This window comes from Somniosus microcephalus, unplaced genomic scaffold (assembly GCF_052327205.1).
Source record: "Somniosus microcephalus isolate GS21.2 unplaced genomic scaffold, FLI_Smic_1.0 unresolved_chr3, whole genome shotgun sequence".
In the NCBI taxonomy this organism is placed as follows: domain Eukaryota; kingdom Metazoa; phylum Chordata; class Chondrichthyes; order Squaliformes; family Somniosidae; genus Somniosus; species Somniosus microcephalus.
In genome coordinates, this window is record NW_028225181.1 from 30,663,704 (window position 1) to 30,683,290 (window position 19,587).

The window sequence follows — 19,587 nt, forward strand, 5'->3', positions numbered from 1 at the left end:
ATGGTGGTGTCTGGGACATTGGTTGTAAGGTATGATTCGGTAATTATGACTATGTCAGGCTGTTGCTTGAAAATCTGTGGGACAGCTCTCCCAATTTTGGCACAAGCCCCCAGATGTTGGGAAGGAAGATTTTGCAGGGTCGACAGGTCTGGGTTTGCCTTTGTCATTGTCGTTTCCGATGCCGAGGTCGATGCTGGGTGGTCCATCCGGTTTTATTCTTATTGTTTTTCGTAGCGATTGTTTACAACTGAGTGGCTTGCTAGGCCATTTCAGAGGGCATTAAGAGTCAACCACATTGCTGTGTGTCTGGAGTCACATGTAGGCCAGACCAGGTAAGGACGGCAGATTACCTTCCCTAAAGGGCATTAGTGAACCAGATGGGTTTTTGCAACAATCGACAATGGTATCATGGTCGCTATTACTAAAATTGTACTATTTAGTTAATATTGCCTCTCCTCATTTTCCTCACAAAGTGTATCAATTTACATTTCTTTGTGTTAAATTGTATCTGCCAAATGTCTGTCCATTTCACCAGTCTGTCTCTGTGCTCCTGAATTCTGCTACTCTCCTCACTGTTTACTACATTTCACCAGTCTGTCTGTGTGCTCCTGAAGTCTGCTACTCTCCTCTCTGTTTACTACATTTCTGAGTTCCGTGTCATCTCCAGACTTTGGAATGTTGCCTTTAGACTTAAGTCCAGGCCATTGATGTCCATGAAAAAGAGCACTGGCCCTAATATCGACCCATGGGGACACAACTGGACATAGAAACATAGAAACATAGAAGATAAGAGCAGGAGTAGGCCATTCGGCCCTTCGAGCCTGCTCCACCATTCAAAGGGATCATGGCTGATCATCCAAAACCTAGCACCCGGTCCCTACACCGACAGCCATCCCACCCAAGCCCTATCCCTGTAACCCCACGTATTTAATCCCCCCTAACACTAAGGGTCAATTTTTATCATGGCCAATCAACCTAACCCGCACATCTTTGGACGCATCCCTTCTGTCTGAAGAATAACCGTTCACCACTACTCTCTGTTATCTGTCCCTCGGCCAATGTCACATCCACGCAACCACCGCCCCTTCCATCCCATGGGTTTCCATTTCCTATCAAGTCTATTAAATGGCATTTTATCAAACACCTTTTGAAAGTCCATATACACAACCTCAACCGCACTAACCTCATCAACCCTCGCCATTATTTTATAAAAGAACACAATCAAGTTTGTCAGAGAGACTGGACTTCAAACAATCTGTGCTGCTTGCCATTTAGTCCTCCAAGTTTTTCCAAACGCCATAACTATGTCCTGGACCGTGGCCTCTGGAATTTTCCCCACCACCAACGTTAGGCTGACTGGGCTGCAGGTACAGGGTTTATCCCACTCTGCTTTTTTAAACATGGTTTAACATTTGCAACCCTCCAGTCCTCTGGCACCTCTCCCATATCCAAGGAAGATTGAAATATTCTGGCCAGAACCTGCGCTGTTTCCACCATTCCTTCCCTCAGCAACCCTCGTACATCCCATCCGGACCGGGTCAATGTACTACTTTACTGTGGTACAAAGAGTGCTGGATTGAAAGGGGTTAAATGAAGTTGTTTGTTCAGTGATTGTAATTAATGTCAGTCTCCACAGGTTAACTGAATATGTTTGTTCAGTGATTGTAATTGATGTCAGTCTCCACGGGTTAATTGAATCTGTTTGTTCAGTGACTGTAATTGATGTCAGTCTCCATGGACCCTAATTGTATCAGTGCAGGGTTTCCCTCTTCTATTAATAAGGGACTCCTTTCAATGTGTTATCCCGTAGTATCAAAGAGAGCATCACCTCCACCACTAACAGGGACCAGCGCGCTGCTCCACAGAGAGGGAGTCGGAATCTGAGAACAGTAGATTGGAATGTTACAACAATGGGTCGGAATCTGAGAACAGTAGATTGGAATGTTACAACAATGGGTCGGAATCTGAGCGCAGTAGATTGGAATGTTACAACAATGGGCAGGATTTTCATCTGGGAGTTTGACTTACTTTCAAATTCTTATGAAAGAATGTCATTAGAGGAACGACTGTATTGGGCACTTGTGATTTTTCAACACTTTTTCTATCCCATCCTCGCTGCTGTTGGTGTTCCTGGTAAGTCTCTCTCTCCAGCTGTTAATCCTATAGATCACGTTTAACTGCATTACTGTTCTTGTTATTTACTCTCCCCTCCTCGATGCTGTTGTTGTTCCTGTTAAGTCACTTTATCCAAATATTAACTCTGCAAACCTTTGCTAACTGTATTACTGTTCTGTTAATTTACTCTTCCCACGTTGTGGCTGTTGTTGTCACTGTTGTATCCAGAAAATAGATCTGTAATTCTAGGAATCAGCAGTCCTGCCTACCGTCACCTCCACAATATCACCCGTCTCTGCACCGCCTTAACCCTTCTGCTGCATAAACCCTCATCCTTTGTGCCTTTGTTAAATCCAGACTCGACTATTCCAATGCTCGCCTGACCAGCCTCCCAGTTACAAGCCTCCATAAACTATAGCTCATTTAAAACTCTGCTGCCCTTATCCTACACACATCATGTCAAATTCATTCATCACCCCTGTGCTCGCTGACCAACATTTGCTTCCAATCCGGCAAAGCCTTAATCTTAATATTCTACTCCTTGTGTTCAAATCCCACCATGACCTCACCCCTCCCATTCCCCTGCTCTTTTCCCATAGTGCTACACATTTTTCCCCTTCATGTACTTATCTAATTCCTCATTTAAACTTATTATTTTTCCCTCTGAACCACTCCCAGTCTTTCTGTCTCTATTTGTATTTCTCTTTTTCGCTCTTTCTCTTTGTCCCCCTCTTCTCTCTCTCTCTCTGTGCCTCCTGCTCATAGAATCGTAGAATGGCACAGCACAGAAGGAGACCATTCGGCCTATCAGCTCCATGCCGGCTCTTTGAAAGAGCTATCTGATGAGTCCTACTGTTTAGCCAGAGCCCTGTAAAGATTTCGCCTTCAACTAATTATCCAATTCCCTTTCAAAAGTTACTATTGAACCTGTTTACACTGCGTTCTCAGTCAGTGCATTCCAGATCACAACAACTCACAGTGTAAATAAAATTCTCCTCATCTCTCCTCTGGTTCTGTTGCCAATTGCCTTAATGAGGAGCCTAGATAGAGTGTATAGGGAGCATTTATTTCCCTTACCAGAGAAATCAATAACCACGGGCATAGATATAATGTAATAGGTGGAAGGATTAGAGTGGAGATGAGGAGAACTGTTTTCACCCAGAGAGGGAGTTGGGGGTCTGGAACTGACTGCCTGAAAGGGTGGTGGAGGCAGAAACCCTCATCACATTTAAAACGTAATTGGATATGCACTTGAAGTGCTGGAAACTACAGGTCTATGGAGCAAGAGCTGCGAAGTGTGATTGGGCTGGCTAGATCTTTTTCGACCGTCGTAGGCACGTTAGGCCAAATGTACTCCTTCTGTGTTGTAAATTTCAATGATTCTATAAATCTATGATTGTTAACCTTCGCTGCTGTACAAAGAACAATCCCAGCTTCTCCAGTCTCTCCACGTAACTGAAGTCCCAGATCCCTGGCACCATTCTGGTAAATCTCCTAAACAACTTCTCTAATACTTGTCATGCTTGCCCGAGAAAGTGCTCAGAATTCGACACAATATTCCAGATGGGGCCTAGCCAATGATTTATAAAAGGTTACCATTTCATCCTGGATTTTGTTACTCTGATCCTGTTTGTAAAGCCAAGGACTCCATATGCTATATTAACAGCCATTCCAACTGGTCCTGCCACCTTCAAAGATTTGTGTAAGTACGCCCAAGGCCTCTCTGATCATGCAGCTCTTTTAAAATTGTACAGATTAATTTATATCGCCCCTCTTCTTGCTTCCTAACTCCATGTATCTCCTCACCCTTCTCTTTATTAAATTGTATCTGCATGCGCCTGCCCATTTTACCAGTCTGTCTGTGTCTTCCTAAAGTCTGTTACTACCCTTCTCACTGTTTATTAACACTTACGAGTTTAAAATTATGTGCGCTATACCCAAGTCCATGGCATTGATATATATGAAAGGAGCAATGGTACTAATACCGACACCTGGGGAACTCCAGTGTAGACTGAGTCTGAAAAGCAACCGTTTACCACTACTCTCTGCTTTCTGTCTCTTAGCCAATTGGTAAAAGAAACAGGGAGCAGATGAGAAGAACTTTGGTCATGCAGTGAGTTTTTATGATCTGGAATGAACTCAAAGTCTGGTGGAAGCAGATTCAGTAGGCTCAGCTTGTAGCACTCTCAGCTCTGAGTCAGAAGCTTGTAGTTTCAAGTCCCACTCCAGTGACTTGAGTAGATATATCTAGGCTAACACGGCAGTGCAGGACTGAGGGATCGCTGCACTGTCAGAGGGGCATAAAGAGGGAGAACATCACTGTCAGAGGGGCAGTACTGAGGGAGTGCATCACTGTGAGAGGGGCAGTACTGAGGGAGCACATCACTGTCAGAGGGGCAGTAAAGAGGGAGTGCATCACTGTCAGAGGGGCAGTACTGTGGGAGCGCATCACTGTCAGAGGGGCAGTACTGAGGGAGTGCATCACTGTCAGAGGGGCAGTACAGAGGGAGTTCATCAGGGTCAGAGGGGCAGTACTGAGGGAGAGCATCACTGTCAGAGGGGCAGTACTGAGGGAGTGCATCACTGTCAGAGGGGCAGTAATGAGGGAGTGCATCACTGTCAGAGGGGCAGTACAGAGGGAGTTCATCAGGGTCAGAGGGGCAGTACTGAGGGAGCGCATCACTGTCAGAGGGGCAGTACAGAGGGAGTTCATCAGGGTCAGAGGGGCAGTACTGAGGGAGCGCATCACTGTCAGAGGGGCAGTACAGAGGGAGCGCATCACTGTCAGAGGGGCAGTACTGAGGGAGCGCATCACTGTCAGAGGGGCAGTAATGAGGGAGTTCATCAGGGTCAGAGGGGCAGTACTGAGGGAGTGCATCACTGTCAGAGGGGCAGTACAGAGGGAGCTCATCAGGGTCAGAGGGGCAGTACTGAGGGAGTGCATCACTGTCAGATGGGCAGTAATGAGGGATCACTGCTCGGTCAGAGGCAAATTTGCTGATGATACAAAGATAGGTGGGAAAGCAAGTTGTGAAGAGGACATAAGGGGTCTGGAAAGCGATATAGACAGGCTGAGTGAGTGGGAAAATATTTGACAGATGGAGTATAATTTGGGAAAGTATGAGGTTATCCACTTTGGTAGGAAAAATAAAACAGCAAATTATTATTTAAATGGAGAGAGATTACAAAATGTTGCAGCACAGATGTTTCTAGGGGTCCTTGTGCATGAAACAGAAATATTAGTGTTGTGTCTGTGTATAATAAGACACAGACTGCAGGAGAATGGTAGAACAGGTGTTTACTCAACGTGGCTCAGACGGGAACTGATCTGTACAGATTCCTACTTAGTGCTATATACAGGTGTGGTCACTGCCGGTACTGCAGTATACATGAGCTGTAAAAGATAGTTCCCCCCTCAAAGGTATATACATTACAATTCCTCCCCTTTTAGATTAACAGTACCATAACACTCATTTAACAACTAAATATCAAACTAATTGCAATTAATACTTTTAACATGCAACATTAGCTGAAAATAGTCTATTTATATATTCAGTCTTTGGGGAGGCTTCCTGATCCTTTCTGGATAGCGCCTTTCCCGAGTGTTATGCTCTTGGTGTGGAGGCGATTCTGGCCCCCTGTCGTCGGTTGGTTCATCAGCTTCCGATGCTACTGTTTCTGGGGAAGATGCAACCTGTACGTTGGGTTCATCACCAGGTACTTATGGCCGAGGCATGGGGTTGAATTGTTCCTGTGACTCTAGGATCTGGTCAGCATGGCATCTCACGATGCATTCCCCAACGTCCACTGTGTACATCAGTGGGCCCTGCCGTGTGCATATCGTTCCTGGCTGCCATTTTTCTGTTCGGTAGTCGCGGGCCAAGACTGGTTGCCCTACATTGAAGCTCCTTGTTGGCTTCTCATGGATGTGCTGGAATTGCTTACTCTCAACATCTCTTCATACTTTTGGTCTGAGCAAATCCAGGCGAGATCTTAACCTTCGGTTAAAGAACTTCATGGCTGGGGCCTGGTTGGTGACTGCATGTGTCGCATACCGGTAGGCGAACAGGAAATTGTCCACCTTGTGCTGCAGTGGAATGTTGTCATTGTAAATAGCCTTTATTGCCTTCTTAAAGGTTTGTACGAAACTCTCAGCCAATTCATTTGTGGCTGGATGATACGGGGCGGATGTGTAATGCCTTACCCCATTCTTCTCCAAGAACCTCTGGAACTCTTCGGACACAAACTGTGGTCCGTTGCCGGAGCAAATCTGTTCTGGCAAGCCATTCCTGGCAAAATTGGTCCACAGGACTGCAATAGTTTTCTCCGTGGTGTTGGAGGACATTTGATGACCTCAGGCCATTTCGAGTGCGCATCCACGGCAATAAAAACATTGAGTCCATGAATGGACGAGCAAAATCAATATGCACCCGTTGCCATGGAGATGAGGGCCACTCCCATGGGTGTAGAAGGGCCTGTGGTGCTGCATTTTGGACTTTCTGGCATCCTGAGCAGCTCTTGGTCAGGTCCTCGATTTGTTTATCGATTCCCGGCCACCACACATAAGCCCTGGCTAGGCTTTTCATTTTTACCCCTCCCAGATGATCCTCATGAAGCTCATTGAGCACTCTATCCCTTAACTTGGGTGGAATTACCACTCGGGATCCACACATCAAGGTCCTCTGGCACACTGACAGCTGGTCTCTCCTTGTCGAGAATGCTGGCAACAGTGAATCGCCATGTGCTGGCCATCCCTTCACCGTCAAATCATATACCCGAGACAGTGTCAGGTCATTTCGGGTTTCCTTTTCAATACAATTGTTAGTTACCGGTAGGTATTCAACTGTAGTCGAATGGAATATTTCGACAGGATCCACTGCTGGTGCTTCCTCTGCAGTAGGCAGTGGCAGGCGTGATAGCCCATCAGCATTTCCATGCTGTTTCGTGCCCTTATATACAATCTCATAGTGGTGCGCCCCTAGAAAAAGTGACCATCTTTGTAGTCATTGCGCAGTCATCACTGGAACGCCCTTCTTCAGATTAAAAATGGAGACAAGAGGCTGGTGATCAGTCAGCAAGGTGAATTTCTGCCCGTGCAGATAGTGATTGAACTTTCTCACTCCCCACGCTAGGCTGAGGGCCTCCCTGTCAATCTGGGCATAGTTACGCTCGGCTGAGGTTAATGATCGTGATGCAAAGGCTATTGGCCTCGCCGAGCCGTCTGAGAATTTGTGCGACAGCACCGCTCCAACACCGTAGGGTGACGCCTCACATGCCAACCGAATTGGTAATGCTGGGTTGTAATGAGCCAATACCTCTTTCGATGTGATTAGTGTTTTGCTCTTCTGGAAAGCTCGTCTACATTCGTCACTCTACTTCCATGGCACCACAGTTTGCGGAAGGTTATTCAGTAGGCGTAGTATTGTAGACAAATTAGGCAAGAACTTATGGTAGTAGTTTACAAGCCCGTGGAACGACCTCAGTTGTGACACATTTTCCGGTGCTGGAGCCTTGACTACTGCCTCAATCTTCTCTGGGAACTTATGTAACCCCTCTTTATCGATAACGTGGCCACAATACGAGATCTCTTTTCTAAAAAACTCGCATTTGGGGCAGTTAGCTCGGAGCCCATATTCCTGCCATCTAGTGAGCACCTGCTCCAGGTTGGCAAGGTGATCAATGTCATTTTCGCCCGTGACCAGGATGCCGTCCAAATAAAACTGGGTCCCTGGGATCCCTTGCAGTACTTGTTCCATTGCCCTCTGCCAAATAGCCGGAGCTGATGCCAGCCGGTTGCATTGGTAGAGAACTTTATGGGTGTTGATTGTGAGGTAATTTTTTTGATGCTACTTCTACCTCCATTTGCAGATACGCCTGGGCCAGATCAATCTTAGTGAAGCGTTTCCCTCCAGATAGTGAGGCGAAAATATCTTCAATCCGGGGAAGTGGATATTGTATGGTGTGAATGACGGGGTTCACTGTTACCTTAATGTCCCCACAGATGCGAACCTTCCTTGGTTCCCCAGGCGTGCTGCTCAACGACTTCTTCATCACAGGGACGATGGGTGTAGCCCACTCGCTCCAGTCTACCTTGGAGAGTAAACCTGAACGTTCCAGACTCTCCAGCTCTGCTTCGATGGCTGGGCGGATCACATAAAAAATTTTGACCTTGCGTTTTCTTCAATTTTAATCAACGCTGTCATGCCTTTTAGTGTTCCGAGTCCTTGCTGGAACACTTCTTTCGCATCAGTTAGGACCTTTGACAGTCGCCCAGGTGTAACGTCGTCATCCTTTTTGTCAGCCACATTCAGTGCCTGTATGGAATGCCAATCCAGTTGTATTTTCCGGATTCTTTCACGTAATTGTGGTCCTCCGTCTTGCAATACATACAATTCTAGTTTTGGTGTTTCCTTACCGTTATATATAATGGTCACCCTTAATTTTCCTTTAGGGTAGACTTTTTGCCCTGTGTACATCTTCAAAATAATTTTTCTGTCTCTCAAGGGTATGTGTGAGAATAGCCGCTCATAGTCCCATCGGTTTATGACTGTTAGGGCTGAGCCTGTGTCCAATTCCATCTTTACCTGGACTCCTGCTATCTTGAGAGTGACCCAAATGGTTCGGTCATCCTCCGTTGTGATCACATTGTGTAGTTTCAGACAACACAGTTCCCTGCTTTTGGAGTCGTTATCACTCTTTTGTTCATCTGAACTATTCTCCGTCCTCTTATGTACCTTCTTGTACTTTTCTTTGGTAGGTTTCTTATTGCTGGTTTTCTTTCCCGACCTGCAGACTTGTGCTTTGTGTCCTACTTTTCCACACTGTCTGCACACTTTGTCTTTGAACCAGCAATCATTCTGGTCGTGTGCTATTCTGCCGCAGTGATAGCAATTCTCTCTTCCATATGACATTTCGTTTGTGCCATATTCTTGCGGTCTCTGATGTATCTCTGCAGTGCCCCGTGCTGCTGCTTCATATGATACCGCAATGCTGAAAGCCTTTTCCAGCGTAAGGTCGTTTTCAGATAAATGCCGTTTCTGGGTTCCTTCACTTTGAAGCCCACACACAAACTTGTCCCTTAAGGTATCTGCCAGTCACACTCCAAACTGGCAGTGTTTCGATAGTTTGTGCAGTTCTATTAAATAATAAGCATTGCTTTCATCCTTATGCTGGTTCCATTTGTGAAACTTGAATCTTTCTGCTATCAGCAGCGGTGTGGGGTTTAAATGTTCCCGTAGTATCGTTACTATGCCTTCAAAACTCTTTTCCATTGGCTTCGTTGGGGTTACAAGATTTTGTCATAAACCATACGTCTTTGCACCCATTAAATTTAACAATACCGACGCTTTCTTGTCATCTGACACATCATTTGCCTTGCAGTATACCTCTATTCATTCGAGATATGTAGTCCAATCTTCGACTTCATTGTCAAACGCGGTGAAACTGCCACTCTTGGGCATTTTGGGTGCGGTTTAAAATGGCGTCTCCCAATGGCTTAAAATTGCATCTCCTGCGCTTTCCTTCCTCACCCGCTGCTGCCAACGCCGCTCCCGGCGGTTCTTGTGGCAATGGCAGCGCCCTGTAGGTTTTGCGCGCTTCTCCTGTGCTGCTGCCAACGCCGCTCTCGGCAGTCCTCGTGGCAATGGCGGCGCCTCGCGGGTTTCTGTGCGTTTCTCTCTCCCTCTCTTCGACGCTGCTTGGCCCCTGAACACCGGCCACGCCCTGTGCGCTCTGCCCTCTCTCTCTCTCCCCCTTCGATGCAGCTCGGCTCTTTGCTGTGCCGCTCGGTCGGGCTCTAGCCCGCCGCTGTCCGGGAAGGATCTGCGCACTACATGTTTCCAGCCCGTTTCGCTGGACCACCTCGACTGGAAAGCCAAGCCTGGCTCTCGACAGCCTCCCCTGCAATTCTCGAGTCTCTGCTGGATGATTGTCGGTTGCCCGTGGTCGATGCCCAAATCTATGGCCTTTACCACCAATCCACTGATCTCCAGGAACGAATCTCCGGGAGGTGATGCAGAGTTGCAGGTAGGTTCGAACTTGCCTCGTCGCCAATGTTGTTTCTGTGTATAACAAGACACAGACTGCAGGAGAACGGCACAACAGGTGTTTACTCAACGTGGCTCACACGGGAGCTGATCTGTACAGATTACTACTCAGTGCTATATACAGGTGTGGTCACTGCCGGTACTGTATTATACATGAGCTGTAAAAGATAGTTCCTCCCTTAAAGGTATATGAATTACAATTAGCATGCAGGTACGGAAAGTAATCAGGAATGCAAATGGAATGTTTGCCTTTACTGCAAGGGGGTTGGTGTATAAAAGCAGGAAGTCCTGCTACAACTATACAGGGTGTTGGTGAGAACACACCTGGAGTGCTGCGTACAGTTGGAGTTTAGAAGAATGAGAGGTGATCTTATTGAAACATATATGTCAGTGAGGGGGCTCGACAAGGTAGATGCAGTGAATATGCTTCCGCTCTTGGAGGCATATATAACTAGGGGGCAAAGTTTCAGGTTAAGGGGTCGCCCATTTAAAACTGAGATGAGGAGAAATTTCTTCTTTGAGGGTCGTAAATCTGTAGAACTTTCTGCCCCAGAGAGCTGTGGAGGCTGAGTCATTGGATATATTTAAGGTGGAGATAGACAGATATTTGAACAATAAGGGAGTGAAACGTTATGGGGAGCAGGCAGGGATATGGTTCTGAGCCCAGGAACAGAACAGCAATGATCTAATTTAATGGCAGAGCAGGCTCGAGGGGCCAAATGGTCTACTCCTGCTCCTATTTCTTATATACTTATGATAGCTGGAGAGTGGTCTCTGTTGTATCCGTGTGTTAATGGAGACATGGAACGCAGGAGTTGATTTAACAGGTGTTTACTGAAAAATGTCTGGAGGTGAACTAAACTCTACAAGACGCTATACAGGCTTATATACCCGAGTGGTCACTACCGGGACTACAGTACACAGGGGATTCAAAAAAACATAGTTCCTCTTAAAGGTACATACACTACAATTCCTCCCCTTTTAGATAAATAGTACATAACATTTTACGTAATCATTAATTGACATGTTTACAAGAACAATAATCTACACATCTGCTGCAGTTAATCAATTAAAAAGTCAGTCTCTCTGGAGGCTTCCTGACTCGTTCCGGATAACGCCTCAGTGGTATAGTCGGTTTCGGTGGTGTAGTAGATTCTTTTGGCCAGGTCGATTCAGCTTGAATGCCAGTGTCGGGTTCATCTGGTTCCAGTATCACCGGATCGGAGGTAGATACTATGGGTATCTCTGCTTCATCATTAGGCATATAGAGTTGTCGTCTAGGTTGTCCCTTTTTGGATGACTCTATGATTTGGTCAGCATGGCGCCTTATTATGCATTCTCCAATGTTCACAGTATACATCAGCGGTCCTAGTCATGCGCAAATAGTTCCAGGCTGCCACTTCCCGGTACGGTAGTCCCGGGCCAAATCTTGCTGACCTATCTGGAAGGTTCTAGTTGGCCTTTCATTCATGCCTTGAAATTGCCGGTTCTCTACGTCGCTTCTGATGTTTGGCTTGATCAAATCCAGCCGGCATCTTAGGCTTCTAATGAAAAACATCATGGCGGGGGTTTGGTTTGTAACCACATGTGTTGCATTCCTGTATGCAAACAAGAAGTTATCTACCTTATGTTGTAGATTAATGTGTTCATTACCCATGGACTTTATGGCCTTCTTGAAGGTCTGGACAAATCTTTCAGCTAATCCATTGGTGGCGGGATGGTATGGGGCGGACGTGTAGTGCTTAACCCCATTGTTTTTTAAGAACTTCCTGAATTCTTCGGATACAAATTGCGGTCCATTATCAGAACAGATCTGTTCAGGCAGCCCATTTCTGGCAAATATGGCCCTTAATACTGTGATGGTTTTTTCCATGGTGGTGGACGACATCTTTATTACCTTCGGCCACTTGGAGTGTGAATCAACCGCGATTAAGAACATTGAGTCCATAAATGGACCAGCAAAGTCGATATGTATCCTTTACCATGGAGATGAGGGCCACTCCCATGGATGTAGAGGGGCTTGTGGTGGTGCGTTTTGGACCTTCTGGCATCCTAGACAGCTCTTGGTCATTTCTTGGATGTCTCCATCGATACCTGGCCACCACACAAGCGCTCTGGCTAGGTTCTTCATTTTCACTCCACCCAGATGCCCCTCGTGAAGCTCCTTTAGCACTTTATCCTGGAGTTTGGGTGGAATCTTCAAACTGGATCCACACATCAAGGTTCCTCGGCACACTGACAGCTGTTCTCTTCTTTGCGAGAATGCTGGGAACAGTGGTTCGCCATGTGCTGGCCATCCCTTCACCGTTAAATCGTACACTCGTGAGAGAGTCAGGTCATTTCTCGTTTCCTTTTCAATGGTAGAATTTGTCACTGGTAGACATTCCACTATGGTCGAGTGGAACATCTCCACTGGGTCCACTGTAGGTGCCTCTTCTACCATTGGCAATGGTAGGTGCGATAAACCGTCAGCATTCCCATGCTGTTTTGTTCCTTTGTAATCTATGTCACATTGGTGTGCCCCTAGGAAAAGGGACCACCTCTGTAGCCTTTGCGCTGTCATAATGGGAACGCCCTTTTTAGGGTTGAATATGGAGACGAGGGGTTGATGGTCAGTCAACAAGGTAAATTTTTGTCCGTGTAGGTAATGGTTGAATTTCCTCACTCCCACCACCAGGCTGAGTGCTTCCCTGTCGATCTGGGCACAGTTATGCTCAGCTGAGTTCAATGAGCGTGACGGAAAAGCTATCGGCCGCTCCGAGCCATCAGGGAATCTATGCGATATTACTGCTCACACGCCGTAAGGGGATGCATCACACGCCAGTCTGATTGGCAGTGATGGGTTGTAATGAGCCAACTCTTCCTTGGACATGATCAAGCCTTTGCATTTATGGAAGGCACGTTTACAGTCTTCGCTCCATTTCCAAATTACTCCCGTTTGTAGCAGTGCGTTAAGAGGGTGCAGAACCGTTGACAAGTTCGGTAAAAATTTATGATAGTAATTTATCAATCCCAGGAACGACCTTAATTGTGAGACATTTTCAGGTGCTGGGTCTTATATGACCGCTTCAATTTTTTCAGGTGAATTATGCAACCCTTCCTCGTTAATGACATGTCCACAATATGATACTTGTTTTTTGAAAAATTCGCACTTGGGGCGATTTGCTCATAGGCCCCATTCTCTCAGCCTCGTGAACAACTGCTCCAAATTGGCAAGGTGCTCGTTGTCGTTTTCTGCTGTTACAATGATGTTGTCTAGGTTGCATTGAGTCCCCGGAATCCCTTTCAGGACTTGCTCCATAGCTCTTTGCCAGATAGCTGGAGCTGATGCTACTCCGAAAACCAGTAGAGTGTACTGGTGCAGGCCTTTGTGTGTGTTTATCGTGGGATACTTTTTAGAGGCCTCCTCAACCTCCATCTGTAGATATGCCTGTGCCAAGTCAATTTTGGTGAAACATTTCCCTCCGGATAGTGAGTCGAAAATATCCTCTATCCACAGAAGAGGTTACTGTACCGTGTGAAGGACCGGGTTTACAGTCACCTTGAAGTCCCCACAGATGCGAATTTTTCTCTGTTCTTCAGATTTATCATTATTCAACGTTTTCTTCATGACCGGGATGATGGGTGTTGCCCGCTCGCTCCAATCTACCTTGGATAACACGCCTGCTTTATCCAAATTCTCCAGCTCTGCCTCGACTGCTGGACGAATTGCGTATGGCACCGGCCTTGCCTTAAAAAACTTGGGAATTGCCGCATCTTCCACTTTTATTGAGGTGGTGGCACCTTTCAGGTTTCCTAGTTCCTGTTGAAACACTTCTTTGGCGTTAGCCAAGATGTCTTTTAATCGTTCAGGTATGACGTCATCATCATTTTTTTTCTTACTGGTCACCGTCAGTGCCTGAATGGAGTGCCAGTCTAAACGTATCTTCCTGATCCATTCACGTCCCAACAACGGTGGACCACCATCTTGCAGAACGTATAAATACAACTTCTGTATTTCCTTGCCGTTGTATACAACAGGCACCATTATTTTCCCTCTGGGGTATACTTTCTGCCCCGTATATGTCTTAAAAATAATGGATGTGTCTTTCAAAGGTATATGCGGAAATAGCCGCTCGTAATCCCGTCGAATTATGACGGTCAGAGCTGACCCTGTATCTAGCTCCATTTTAACTGGGGACCCCGCTATCGTGAGGGTAACCCAAATGGTCTGGTAATCTTCTTTGTCAATTACATTATGTAATTTGAGACAGCTTAGTCTCTTATTTCTGGAGTCGCTATCGCTCTTCTGGTCTTCGGAGGTACTGTCCATCATCATTTGTACCTTTCTGTATTTTCCTTATTGACATTTTTACTGTCAGTGAATTTTTTTCCAGATCGGCATACACGTGCAATGTGCCCCATCTTTCCGCATTGCTGCATGCTTTGTCCTGGAACCAGCCATCCCTCTGGTCATGGATGGATCTGCCGCAGCCATAACATCTCTCGAAACCCCGTGTCCTTTCATGGGTGCCGAAGTCCTGTTGCTTTTGCTGTATATCTGCAGCTCCTCTTGCTGCTGCTTCATATGTTACAGCCAAACGGAAAGCCTTGGCCAATGTCAAATTTTTATCAGAAAGTAGCCTTTTCTGTGTTCCTTCGCTTAGGAGACCGCAGACGACGTTGTCTCGTAGAGAATCTGCCAGTCCTGCCCCGAATTGGCAGTGCTTTGACAGCTATCTTAATTCGGTGAGGTAATCAGCGTTACTTTCATTCTTGTGCTGATTCCTCCTGAAGAATGTGAATCTTTCCGCTATCAGCAGCGGTGTTGGGTTCAAGTGCTCCTGTAGGGTATCAACAATCTCCTTAAAATTCTTGTCCATCGGTTTGGCTGGCGTGATTAAGTTTCATAACAGCCCGTATGTCCTTGCGCCCATCAGATTTAGAAGTACCGATGCCTTTTTATCATCCGCTACTTCATTCGCCTTGCAATTTACCTCCACTCTTTCCACATATGTGATCCAATCCTCTATATCACTATCGAAAGCAGTAATATTGCCAGTCTTAGGCATCCTGCTGAAAATCAAAAATGGTGCCTCCCGCGCTTTCCCTTCTTCCCTGCCGAGTCAAAATGGCACCTCCTGTGCTTTCCCGCCACTGCTGCTGCTGCCAACGCTGTTCTCCACGGTATTTAATTACGCATATATTTTTTAACAGTTTCTCCGTCACTTGGAGACTCGTTCCCGTCGGACTCTCTGGGACTTTCCCCGACATCTGCTTGGTCCGAACGCCGACCTGCTTTGCAGCGCTGGCCGTTTCCCGAGTGCTCCACCCTCCATCTCTGTTTGCCTCCGGCTTCCATCTCGCTGCTCGGCCCCGCTGCAGAGCCGCCCGATCGAGCCCCTGCCCACCACCCAGGAAGGATTAGTGCACTACCTGCCACCAGCCCGCCTAGCTGTTGAAACCACAGTTTTCTTTTTCTTCGACCTTCGTCTGAGGAATCGATCTCTTTGAGGTGCTGCCGAATTGCAGGTAAGTCCGTTTCTAACTCGTCGCCACTGTTTTATCCATGTGTTAATGGAGACACGGAATGCAGGAGTTGATTTAACAGGTGTTTAATGAACAACGTCTGGCGGTGAACTAAACTATACAAGACGCTATACAGGCTTATATACCCGAGTGGTCACTGCCGGTACTACAGTACACAGGGGCTTCAAAAAAACATAGTTCCTCTTAAAGCTACATACACTACAGTCTCAGGGTGAAGGCGAGACTTATTCTCCACAAATATTGTGCAGTGTTCAGTTCTACAAATATCGTCATGGACAGATACATATGCGATAGGTAGGTTGGGGAGGACGAAGTCAAGCAGTCTATTCTCCCATATAACAACAGAGAATGCTGGAAAAACTCAGCAAGTCAGGCAACATCCGTGGAGAGAAATTTGAGTTGACGTTTCGGATTGAAACCCTTCTTCAAAACTGGAAAGAAAATAAAAAGATCGAAGGCAAAAATGCGATCGAACAAAAGAAGAAAATGAGACAATAAAAGGTATTAGAAGCCAAATCAGATGGTAATGGGCCCGTGGAGACAAAAGGCAGCTGAGATTAGGAGTGAAGTGTACTGGCAGGTGTACTGGCAGGATAAGGTATTCTCCCATGTTGGTTCTCCCACTGCCTGCTGCAATCCCAGTCTGTCAGCTGTGTTCTTCAGCGCTCGGTTAATGCTGGTACTTCCGAGCCACTCTTGGTGATGGACATTGAAGTTTCCCCCCTCCCAACCTAGAGTATAATTTGTACCCTTTCTGCTCTGGGTGCTCCCATCAACTGGTGTGCAGCATGAAGATGTGCCGATTCATCAGCTGAGGGAGTGTGGTAGCTGGTAACCAACAAGAAGTTACATTGCTCATGTCGTTAGGCAATGTTGAGGACTCGCAGGGTCTTGCCCACATGACTGTATAACACTCTGCCCCCACCTCTGGTGGGCCTGTGCTGCCAGTGGAACAGGACACAGTCTTGGATGGTGTTGGAGGATTTGGGATATTGACTGCTAGTTATGCTTCTGTGAGTATGACTATGCGCGAAGTCAACGTTTCTTTAAAAAGTATTCACATTGGTTAATATATTTAACATTTCCCTTTGATTCCTTGGTATCAAACCTTTGCTCCTTTTAATTATTCTTCCCCTCGGTCAAACACCATGACCTGGCTCTCTGGGTAAGTTCAATCTTTACAAACATGTTGTTCTTGTTCTAGTTTCAGGCAATAGAGAAATGAACTACTGTCAGAGTGGGACTGGAGTGGAGAATTAATGTGACCAGCTTACCATCCCACTCTGACCTCTCTGTCCTCTGCCTCTTACAACAGCACCTCATCTTTCTATTAGGCTCTTTACAGCCTTCTGGACTCAACACTGATTTCAAGAATTTCAGATCATATCCTCCGCCCCTCTTTTTTCAGATGGCAGCTGTTGATGGTTTTGCCTTCCCCATTTGCAACATTTACCCAGTACTGACTCCCACCCTATCACAGACCGTCCCTTTTGTTCTTTCCTCCCCTGCCCCCTTCCCCTGCCTCTGCACCTGTTTAGAACCTGTTACGTCTCTAACTTTTTCCAGTTCTGACGAAGGGTCGTCGACTTGAAACGTTAACTCTGTTTCTCTTTCTACAATGTTGCCTGACATGAGGGTTTACAGCATTTTCTGTTGTTATTTCAGATTTCCAGCATCCGCAGCATTTTGCTATTTTAAGGTCTAAAATAGAGGCTTACATTTATATCACGCCTTTCATGACCACCCGACGTCTCAAAGCGCTTTACAAACAATGAATACTTTTGGAGTGTAGTCACTGTTGTAATGGCCCAGAAATTCGGGTCGGGGGCTTCCCACGGGTGCAAGCCCCGACCTACATTTAACTTGCACGCCGGCAGTTGAACTCTGTGCCTGCATGGAATTCCTCTCTGAGGCCTCCCGCAGAGGCCGGCGCACTGTGTTTGTGTGTCCCAGGGGTGTCGTTAGTGCGATGCGTCCCCTGGGATCAGGTGAGCCATGGGCAGCCAATAGGAGCAGGGAATGCTCCATTCATAAATCTTGACAGAAAGACCAGTCAAAACGTATGAATGCTGAGGGCCCAAAACAGTACTTAGCCTTCAAATACATTTTTTTTTTAAATCACACTTTTTAAATGAACTATAAATTACATTAAATAACAATTTTAAACAATAATTTTAATTTTTGAAAAAATTTATTTATAAAGAAACGGGGCTAAAAATAAACTTACCTTGCGTTAAGTATTTAAAAATAATAAACCTGTGGAAAAAATGTTTTGTTTTAATTAATTGACCACGTACATTGTAAAAAGCAAGCCTTACGCCTGCTTTTTAAATGTGTAAATCCTGCAGGCTTAACCTCACGTGAAAACCTGTAAAAAAAAACTAAGTTCAAAGCGCACACGCAGACTACCGCGCGCTCGCATTCGACCTTTGAACCCCTTCGTTCAGAGGATCGGAAGTGCCAGTTTCCCGCGCATGCGTAGTGCATGCAAGAAACTGGCACTTCCATCGGGTCCATGCGTGAGTACTCCATCTGTACTCACACGTTGCAACCCGATTTTCTGGGCCAATGTGAGGAACATGACAGCAATTTGTGCACAGCAAGTTTCCACAAACAGCACTGTGATAACAATCAGATAATCTGTTTTTGTTATGTTGATTGAGGGATAAACATTCATCGAACTAGTGTAATGGGATCTTTTACATCCACCTGAGAGAGCAGACGGGGACTCAGTTTAACCTCTCATCGGAAATACAGCACTTGCAACAGTGCAGTACAATCTCAATACTACACTGGAGTGTCAGCCTGGAATTATGGGCTCAGGTCTCTGGTGAGGGACTTGAACACACAACATTCTGACTGACAGGTTAGTGTGCGACTAACTGAGCCACAGCTCACACTTTCAGATAGGTTTAAAGTGCATGTTTGTACAGGCACTAAGTGTGGTAAAAAGCTTGGTGAGCTGCAGGCGCAAATAGCCACGTAGGAAAGTGATGTCATTGCGATAATAGAGACCTGGCTCTAAAGATGGCAGGAGTGGGTACTAAATATTCCTGGATATAAGATGTTTCAGAAAGATAAGGGAAAGAAATGAGGTGGGGTAATGATATTGATTAAGGAGAATATTACAATGCTGGAGAGAGAGGAGGCCCTGGAGGAATCAAGGACAGAATATATTTGTTTAGATTTAAGAAACAGTAGAGGTACTATTACAGTACTAGATTTATTCTATAGTCCACCAACTAGTGGGATGGATAAAAAGCAGCAAATTTGCAGGGAAATTACAGAAAGGTGGAAGAAATATCGAGTAGTAATAATGGGGGTCTTCAGTTATCCAAATATAGATTAGGATAGTAATAGTATAAAGGGCAGAGAGGGGGACACATTTCTGAAGTGTGTTCAAGAGAACTTTCTTGATTGGTGCATTTGTGTCCTAAAAAGGAAGGAGGCATTACTGGCCATGGGACCTTTAACGTCCACTGAGAGCGCAGACAGGGCCTCTGTTTAACGTCTGATTCAAAAGACGGCACCTCCGACAGTGCAGCCCTCTACTAGAGTGTCAGCCTAGATTTATGTGCTACAAGTCTCGGGAGTGGAACTTGAACTCACAACCTTCTGAGTCAGAAACGTGTGTGCTACCCACTTTTTTTTTATGTTACTTTATTGAACATTAAGAACATTTACAACATCGTGATCATTACATCGTATGCTACAAATCAATTCCATCGCCCTGCACAGCCATTCCGCCACCACATTTTGACATCAAAACCTAAAGTTTAATTAGTCACCTTTAACATATATTAATCGATTGTACTTTAAAAATTTGTTGTAAATTACTGTCCTTAAATTCCTTTCTGAATAAAACATCCACAGAGCCTCATAATGGTCTTTTAGGTTA

At 45.8% G+C, this 19,587-nt stretch overlaps 1 protein-coding gene across 1 annotated transcript in view; it reads left to right on the forward strand.

Annotated features, from left to right (window-relative positions):
• Positions 1-1,846: 1,846 nt before the first annotated feature.
• Positions 1,847-19,587, forward strand: part of LOC147091343 (putative G protein-coupled receptor 139) — a 31,275-nt gene continuing 13,534 nt past the window's right edge. The window contains exon 1 of the mRNA XM_085976510.1: positions 1,847-2,133. Within this exon, the coding sequence (XP_085832636.1) occupies positions 1,911-2,133 (223 nt within the window). The 5' untranslated portion in view covers positions 1,847-1,910. The remainder of the gene's footprint in view (positions 2,134-19,587) is intronic.